The sequence below is a fragment of the Nerophis ophidion genome, linkage group LG01 (assembly GCF_033978795.1).
Source record: "Nerophis ophidion isolate RoL-2023_Sa linkage group LG01, RoL_Noph_v1.0, whole genome shotgun sequence".
Lineage (NCBI taxonomy): Eukaryota > Metazoa > Chordata > Actinopteri > Syngnathiformes > Syngnathidae > Nerophis > Nerophis ophidion.
The window spans coordinates 22,531,940-22,541,634 of NC_084611.1; the positions used below are offsets into that span (position 1 = coordinate 22,531,940).

General features: G+C 44.6%; 1 protein-coding gene across 1 annotated transcript; it reads left to right on the top strand.

Moving 5' to 3' along the window:
- The first annotated feature begins 1,832 nt into the window (after positions 1 to 1,832).
- adra2b (adrenoceptor alpha 2B) lies at positions 1,833 to 8,703 on the top strand. Its single transcript, XM_061898592.1, has 2 exons — positions 1,833 to 2,394; positions 2,495 to 8,703. The coding sequence occupies exon 2, from the start codon at positions 2,519 to 2,521 to the stop codon at positions 4,082 to 4,084; it is 1,566 nt and encodes a 521-aa protein (XP_061754576.1). The 5' UTR covers positions 1,833 to 2,394; positions 2,495 to 2,518; the 3' UTR covers positions 4,085 to 8,703.
- The last annotated feature ends 992 nt before the right edge of the window (positions 8,704 to 9,695 follow it).

Genomic DNA, 9,695 nt, shown 5'->3' on the forward strand with positions numbered 1-9,695 from the left:
CTCCTGAGTGTAAGTCGCACCCGCGGCCAAACTATGAAAAAAAACTGCGACTTATAGTCCAAAAAATACGGTACTCAATGCGCTTTGACACTATTTCCACATTCACCCATTCACACACACTGATGGAGGGAGCTGCTATGCAAGGCGCTAACCACGACCCATCAGTAGCAAGGGTGAAGTGTCTTGCTCAGGACCACAACCGACGTGACTAGGTTGGTAGAAGGTGGGGATCAAACCGGGGAACCCTCAGGCTGCCACTCTCCCAACTGCGCCACGCGATCCCCATAAACAGGCTTGTAGGGATGATATAGCATCTGTGTTTTTTCCAGACCTAACGCATATTCCTCTCTACCCCGGTATTGCGCACTGTATAACGGATAAACCACAGAAAAAATGGATAGATAGATAGATAGATAGATAGATAGATAGATAGATAGATAGATAGATAGATAGATAGATAGATAGATAGATAGATAGATAAATGGATGGATGGATGGTTGGATGGATAGAGAGAGAGAGAGATGGATGATAGATAGATGGATGATAGATAGATAGATAGATAGATAGATAGATAGATAGATAGATAGATAGATAGATAGATAGATAGATAGATAGATAGATAGATAGATAGATAGATAGATAGATAGATAGATGGATGGATGGATGGATGGATGGATGGATGGATGGATGGATGGATGGATGGATGGATGGATGGATGGATGGATGGATGGATGGATGGATGGATGGATAGATAGATAGATAGATAGATAGATAGATAGATAGATAGATAGATAGATAGATAGATAGATAGATAGATAGATAGATAGATAGATAGATAGATAGATAGATGGTTGGATGGATGGAGAGAGAGAGAGAGCTGGATGGGTAGATAGATAGATAGATAGATAGATAGATAGATAGATAGATGGATAGAAGGATGGATGGATGGATGGACAGAGAGAGAGAGAGAAAGATAGATAGATAGATAGATAGATAGATAGATAGATCGATAGATAGATAGATAGATAGATAGATAGATAGATAGATAGATAGATAGATAGATAGATAGATAGATAGATAGATAGATAGATAGATAGATGGAAGGACGGACGGACCGACAGACAGACAGACAGAGAGAGATGGATAGATAGATAGATAGATAGATAGATAGATAGATAGATAGATAGATAGATAGATAGATAGATAGATAGATAGATAGATAGATAGATAGATAGATAGATAGATAGATAGATAGATAGATAGATAGATAGATAGATAGATAGATGGAAGGACGGACGGACCGACAGACAGACAGAGAGAGATAGATAGATAGATAGATAGATAGATAGATAGATAGATAGATAGATAGATAGATAGATAGATAGATAGATAGATGGATAGATGGATAGATAGATAGAAGGATGGCTGGATGGACGGATCGACAGACAGACGGACAGACAGACGGACAGACTGAGAGAGAGAGAGAGAGAGAGAGAGATGGATGGGTAGATAGATAGATAGATAGATAGATAGATAGATAGATAGATAGATAGATAGATAGATAGATAGATAGATAGATAGATAGATAGATAGATGGATAGATGGATAGATAGATAGATAGATAGATTTAGTGGGGTAGAATCAGATCCCGTGACGCCTACAGTTCCACCGTGACGTCACTGAGTCTGAAACGGGGCACTGGAGAGAGCGGTAGTGGAGAGGGGGGGGGGGGGGGGGCAAGAGATGGGAGGGGGTGGGGGGGGGGGGAGGGGAGGAACCCAGACCCAAGTCCACTCCTCAAGTGAAGATGCGCCTCAGAGGCTGCTGATGTTTTCCACAGGAGCCGCTCCAGCTCCAGCTCCGCGCCGAGGAACGGGCCGACCATTGACTGCGTGTGCGTGGGTTTGCTTTGTTTGACGTGGCCGCGGCAGACGCGGGAAGAAGGTGCTCACGGGAAGACACGCGCTAAATAAATATTGTCCAACGATGAGCTTCGCGGACTTTTGCGCGCACCGAACAAGGCGCGTTTACCAGCGAAGACGCGCAGAGAAAATGTGACAATCCTCTCCTCCCTTTTCTCACCCACTTCTTGACAGTTTGAATGATCGCGAGTGTTTACGAGCTGGGACAAGTTGGAGTCGCGCACTTTGACAAACTGTGCAATGTCACAGCCATTTTTTTTTTTTTTTTTATGGAGTCCAAGCTTTCTGTGTTTTTATGGAGTCCCGGCTCTTTTTTTCTTTTTTTTTTTTGTAATTAAAAGGCGTTGAACCGTGTCCTGACGCGAGAAGAGAACCCCACAAGTGTTTTTGCCGGCTTATAATGGAATTGGAAGCACCGTCGTGGAGGATGCAAGGGAGCTAACGTTGGGAGGAAGCAGCAGACACAACAGAGGTACATAAATGATAATTCACTGTGCATGGATGAGATCAAATAGAAATAAGAAGTGATCATCCATCCATTTACTACCGCTTGTCCCGTTTTTATCCGTAAGGACCCCAGGAGAGGTGACCCAAGTATGGGCTCGGTGCCAGAGGGCGGCTGCTCTCTGGAGCTAAACGGCTGGAATGTGAGCGGCGCCTCCGTCCCCTGCAACCAGAGCGTCCTCAAGCAGGCGCCCTACTCCCCCGAAGCCACGGCGGCCTTCGCCACCGCCATCACCCTGATGGTGCTCTTCACCATCGTGGGGAACGTGCTGGTCATCATCGCCGTCCTGACCAGCCGCGCCCTGCAAGGTCCCCAAAACCTTTTCTTGGTGTCACTGGCCGCCGCCGACATCTTGGTGGCCACGCTCATCATCCCCTTCTCTCTGGCCAATGAACTTCTGGGCTACTGGTACTTCAAGTCTCTGTGGTGCGAGATCTACCTGGCCTTGGATGTGCTCTTCTGCACCTCGTCCATCGTGCACCTGTGCGCCATCTCTCTGGACCGCTACCTGTCCATCTCCAGAGTGACCTACGGTCGCCAGCGGACTCCCAGGCGCATCAAAGCTGCCATCGTGGTGGTGTGGTTCATCTCCGCCATTATTTCCTTCCCTCCCCTGCTGTCCCTCAATAAGAGCGAGGGAGGCGACCTGGCGAGTGAGAGGGGTCCTCAGTGCCAGCTCAACGACGAGCGCTGGTACATTCTTTACTCCACCATCGGTTCCTTCTTCGCTCCCTGCCTCATCATGATCCTTGTCTACGTGAGAATCTACCAAATTGCGAAGCAGAGAACGCGGTGCCCCCCTGGGGAGCCTCGCAAGGAGGGTGTCGGCGGCGCCACGCCGGGTCAAGCCAAGCGTCACTTACAAGCCAACGGCAGGGAGAACAAGGACGAAAAACAGTCTTCCCCTAAGAAAATGTACAATGACAGACCCCCCACCCTCGCCATTACACCGTCTCCTTCAGGAGGGCAGACGCAACCCCCTCAGGGCCCCAACCCCAATAACCTCCAACCTCCACCCCCTTCTCCAGCCATGAGCCCAGTCACCAGCTCCTTAGATACTTCGCTCCATGCACCACCCGCTGCTCCACTGCCGGCGCCCCAGGCCTCTCCGGCCAAGTCTAAAGCGGCCGCCAAGAAGGTCAAGCAGCAAAAGAGCAAGAAATCTGACAACAACAACGGCGACATCTCCAGCACGGACAGCGAGGCCAGCCACGGCGGGGGAAGGGGCAGCGCCAGCATGCCGGGGTCGCCCGCAGGAGGGGGCATCCACTCCCCTGGCTCCATCAAGCGATACAGAAACATGATCGCCACTTCAAAGGGAGCTCGCCTGGTGCCGGGGAGGAAGTCCGGACGAGAGACCAACCCCGGGGCGGCCAGGCGCAAAGCCATGCTCAACAGAGAGAAGCGCTTCACTTTCGTCCTGGCCGTGGTCATCGGGGTCTTCGTGGTGTGCTGGTTCCCCTTCTTCTTCTCCTACTCCCTGCAGGCAGTGTGCCCCGAGACCTGCGCTATCCCAGACCCGCTCTTTAAATTCTTCTTCTGGATCGGGTACTGCAACTCTTGTCTCAACCCAGTCATCTACACCATCTTCAACAAAGAATTTAGGATGGCTTTCAAAAAGATTTTGTGCAGCAACACTAAGGGTACTTTCTTCTAGCGCACACAGGTGAGGACTTGCTTGCCACGTTTTCTCGACAAAGGGCTGGATTAACAGTACTATGAGCCATTGAAATTTACGCGTACAACTCCAAATTTCTCCGAGACAGCCATAAAATACTGTTAATTGCCATTTGGGACTACTAGGGTTTCCCAAACTTAGGCAGATATATCATCTTTTTTGACAATGTGCAATCAAGAAGTTAAGATTTGTGTGCCTGCTTGATTGTCTTTATTCTCAAACATGTTGGTAGGCGATTTCCAATTAGAGGAACCTCAGGATATAGAATTATATTCGAAAGACGTAACAATATAATATTTTGTTAATATATTCATGAACCAAAGATAAGCTGAATTTGAATTAAAATAAATGTTATCGTTGATCCGAGAACAAGTTTATTTGGTGGGAAAAGGTTTGCCTTACAGCATGGGTGTCAAACTCTGGCCCGCGGGCCACATCTGGCCCGCCGTGTAATTTAATTTGGCCCTTGAGGAAATATCAATTTAGCATTAGAGCTGGGTGCCGCTGTAACACCGCTTTCACTGCTAGTACTCATACTTGCCAACCCTCCTAATTTTCCAGGTAGACTCCCGAAGTTCAGTGCCCCTCCCGAAAGGCAACCATTCTCCCGAATTTCTACCGATTTCCACCTGGACAACTATATTGGGGGCGTGCATTTAAGGCACTGCCTTTAGCGTTCTCTACAACCTGTCGTCACGTCCGCTTTTCCTCCATACTAACAGCGTGTCACATAATATTTGTGGTTTTTACACACACACACACACAAGTGAATGCAAGGCATACTTGGTCAACAGCCATACAGGTCACACTGAGGGTGGCCATACAAACAACTTTAGCACTGTTACAAATATGCGCCACACTGTGAACCCACACCAAACAAGAATGACAAACACATTTCGGGTGAACATCCGCACAGTAACACACCAGAACAAATACCCAGAAATCCCTTGCAGCACTAACTCTTCCGGGAAACTTCCAGCAAACTGACTAATAATTAACATTTTATTAATGCGTTTTCTCTTGCTACTTAAAAGCTTGAATGTTTGGTTCATTCATTATTATTTTATTTTAAAATTTATTATTAGCCTGTGGAAAAAAATTTATATTTACCTCAGAAGATTGCAAATAGAAAAAAAGGCATAACATTTTTATTAAAATGTTATTTGATATGCCATTGATATTATTTTAATTATTGTTATTATTATTTGAAACTGGATTTTTCACTAAAGTTATATAAGCCTTGCTTGTTCAATATTTAATGCAAAACATGTTTGGGTCCCTATTAAAAGGTTAATTTGTTCAACCTTGGCCCGCGGCTTTGTTCCGTTTAAAATTTTGGCCCACTTTGTGTTTGAGTTTGACACCCCTGCCTTACAGCATTTAACTAAGACCCAATGGTTTGGGAAACCCTGGAAGAGAAGGGTGTGGTTCAGGACTCATTTGGACCACATCGCACTGAGTGAATGTGGACAAAAGGTCTCAAAGAGATCTGGGACATACAAACATATAATGTATTGTTTGCACTTATTACTTAGGACGGTGATGCTTTTGAAGAGAGAAAACAGGTAAACAGGAGGCAGGCTGACCTTAAATTCCGACAAGCCCGGGGGTCCTTTTGTTTATCAGCACAGAGCACAAGGAGCACACAAGGTTAGTGGTGATTTCTTGCGCAGCTGCAGGGCAAACATGTGTTCCCTGATTTCTATCTAAAAGAGCAACAAAAAAGAAGCATCTGAAGACCCACTATGTGATAAAAGGAGGGAGGAATCCTTCAAAAAAAAAAAAAAAAAAAAGGACATGCATGTGAAAAGTGTCAGATGCTTCTGCTCTTAGCTGCCAGCGAGTCATAGCGGACACTCAGGTTATTGTTTGTTTTTTTGTCAGCACCTAAAACAGACTGGAAGGACGAGAACACTTAAGCAATGTTCTAACGAGAGCAGGACCAACAACGGGCCTCTTTAACGAGGTTCTCCACACCATGTCATGGGAGTTTCATCCGCCGATTTATGCGCGTCATTTCCAGAGTGAGGGGAATACACGCCGAAACCTTCTTTCTTTCCCCTCCTCCAAAGACACAATGCAGTGAGGTTGGTGTAACGTCGGCAGCCATTTACCCCGTCTGTTTGCCTGACTCACTCGCATTTCCTCTCATTATAGCGGCACAGAATATGTCTGCAGGTGCGCTCACAAGTTTGCATACGCTTGTCAATGCTGGGCTTCTTAATGCGTTTTTCAAAAACTTTTACAGGGTGGAATGACAATGTACATTAAAAGGCCTACTGAAATTAGATTTTCTTATTCAAACAGGGATAGCAGGTCCATTCTATGTGTCATACCTGATTATTTCGCGATATTGCCATATTTTTGCTGGAACGATTTAGTAGAGAACATCCACGATAAAGTTCGCAACTTTTGTTGCTGATAAAAAAGCCTTGCCTGTACCGGAAGTAGCAGACGATGTGCGCGTGACATCACGGGTTGCGGAGCTCCTCACATCTGAACATTGTTTACAATCATGGCCACCAGCAGCGAGAGCGATTCGGACCGAGAAAGCGACGATTTCCCAATTAATTTGAGCGAGGATGAAAGATTCGTGGATGAGGATATTGAGAGTGAAGGACTAGAAAAAAAAAAAAGACTATACATTGGGAGCGATTCAGATGCTATTAGACACATTTACTAGGATCATTCTGGAAAATCCCCTTATCTGCTTATTGGGTTACTAGTGTTTTAGTGAGATTATATGGTCGTACCTGTACAACCTGAAGGTTGGCCCCGCACCTTTCTTCAGCACCGGTCGACAGGTGGTGGCGATGCCCATCCCTGCCCTTGGCAAGGGACCCTCTTCGACAGTGGTCCCCAACCACCGGGCCGCAGCTCGATTGGTACCGGGCCGCTGAATAATTTTTTATTAATTGTAATTATTTTTTATATAAAAAAATATATATATATTAAAACCAACACAAAAAACACAAGATACACTTACAATTAGTGCACCCACCCAAAAAACCCTCCCTTTTTCTTGACAAAAACCTCCCTTTTTCATGACAAAGGGAAATAAAAAAAATAAAAATAACCCCCACCCCCGCGGGACAAATTATCAAGCGTTGACCGGTCCGGTCCGCAGCTACAAAAAGGTTGGGGAACACTGCTCTTCGAAACACGATCTTTCGAAATGGTCGCTGCATAATACACTGTACTTTGTGTGTGTGGTCCAATCCAACTGTGTTCGCTTGACCGCTGTGTTCCATAGTAAAGCTCCACCGTCATCTTTCGGGAATGTAAACAATGAAACACCGGCTGCGTTTGTGTTGCTAAAGGCGGCCGCAATACACCGCTTCCCACCTACAGCTTTCTTCTTTGACGTCTCCATTATTCATTGAACAAATTGCAAAAGATTCAGCAACACAGATGTCCAGAATACTGTGGAATTATGCGATGAAAAGAGACGACTCATAGCTGGGAACGGTGCTGGAACAAGATGTCCTCTACAATGCGTGACGTCATCATACAGCGACGTTTTAGCATGATACTTCCGCGCAAAATTTAAAACTACAATTTAGTCAACTAAACCGGCCGTATTGGCATGTGTTGCATTGTTAATATTTCATCATTGATATATAAACTATCAGACTGCGTGGTCGGTAGTAGTGGGTTTCAGTAGGCCTTTAAATTGGCTGCATCCATTTTATTTCTTTTAATATTTTCTCTCTTTTACATTGTGTCAAAATGTATCAGGTTAAAATATTCACCTACAATCATAATTACATATTGTCATAGGCGCCGAGCAACGTTCCCCCTAAGGCAGTGTTTTTCAACCACTGTGCCGCGGCACACTAGTGTGCCGTGAGATACAGTCTGGTGTGCCGTGGGAGATTATCTAGTTTCACCTATTTGGGTTACAAATAATTTTTGCAAACCAGTAATTATAGTCTGCAATGATGCGTTGTTGTTGAGTGCCTGGGGTTCGGTGAGTCGGCCTCAGGGGTTCGGCAGAGGTCAAAACACACCCGACTCATCGTCTCAATAAAAACTTCTACCTATCGGATACGGCAACTGCAGAAGTCACACTGATTTGCAGGTGTGTAATTTGTTGTGAGTTCATGCAGTCTAGTGTGAGTTTAGTGTTCGTTTTGTTCTTTGAACAAGGTGATATTCATGTACGGTTCATTTTGTGCACTAGTAAAATAAAACATGGTAACACTAGAATGGGGGACATATTCACCATTAATTAGTTGCTTATTAACATGCAAATTAGTAAAATATTGGCTCTTAACTAGTCATTATTAAGAACTTATTAATGCCTTATTCGGCATGGCCTCATTATAATCCTAACCCTCTAACCCAACCCTAACCCTAACCAACGGGGCGGTATAGCTCGGTTGGTAGAGTGGCCGTGCCAGCAACTTGAGGGTTGCAGGTACGATTCCCGCTTCCGCCATCCTAGTCACTGCCGTTGTGTCCTTGGGCAAGACACTTTACCCACCTGCTCCCAGTGCCACCCACACTGGTTTAAATGTAACTTAGATATTGGATTTCACTATGTAAAGCGCTTTGAGTCACTAGAGAAAAGCGCTATATAAATATAATTCACTTCACTTCACTTCACTTCAAATAACTCCAAATTAAGTCTTTGTTACTTAGAATATGACAATATGTTCCCCTAGTGTCCAAAAACCGCTAAATTAAGTCTTTGTTACTTAGAATATGTTCTCCATACTAAAGTGTTACCAAAAACGCAAAACTTTGTCTTGAATTAAAAAAAAAAAAACATTTAATTTTTCACTAAGAAGGGTTCAATGAATGTGCATATGAAACTAATGGGGTTCAGTACGTCCAACAAGGTTAAGAACCACTGGTCTAGAACTCGTGTAATACTCTTCCATATCAGTAGGTGGCAGCTGGTAGCTAATAGCTTTGTAGATGTCGGAAACAGCGGGAGGCAGCATGCAGGTAAAAAGGTGTCTAATGCTTAAACCAAAAATAAACAAAAGGTGAGTGCCCCTAAGAAAAGGCATTGAAACTTAGGGAAGGTTATGCAGAACAACACTATAACTGAACTGGCTACAAAGTAAACAAAAACAGATTGTTGGACGACAGCAAAGACTTACTTTGGAGCAAAAACAGCGTCCACAATGTGAATCCGAACATGACAACCAAAAAATGTTTGACTGCTAAAACAAAGTAGATGCGGGAAATATCGCTCAAAGGAAGACATGAAACTACTACAGGAAAATACCAAAAAACTGGAAAAGCCACCGAAATAGGAGCTCAATACAATAACTAAAACACTATACACAGGAAAACAGCAAAAAAAGTCCAAATAAGTCAGGGTGTAATGTGTTCAGGTGGTGACAGTACACCTACTTTAAAACAAGAACTTTATTGATGCATGCTTGGTTATGCTTTAAAGTCACATCCAACAATTGCGACAACGACTTTTTACCGTCAACTGAGTTTTGTTTTTTAAGCAGGGGTCTCAGACACGCGGCCCCCACCTTAATATGAAAGTTTAATGTTAGTGCGGCCCGCAAGTTTTATATGAATGGCGCTTGACAGTGTTGTGTTATTCGGGTCCAAAATGGCTCTT

Bases quoted from the DNA above. Each gene is read 5' to 3' on its own strand.
- adra2b (XM_061898592.1), top strand. From the start codon at position 2,519: ATGGGCTCGGTGCCAGAGGGCGGCTGCTCTCTGGAGCTAAACGGCTGG.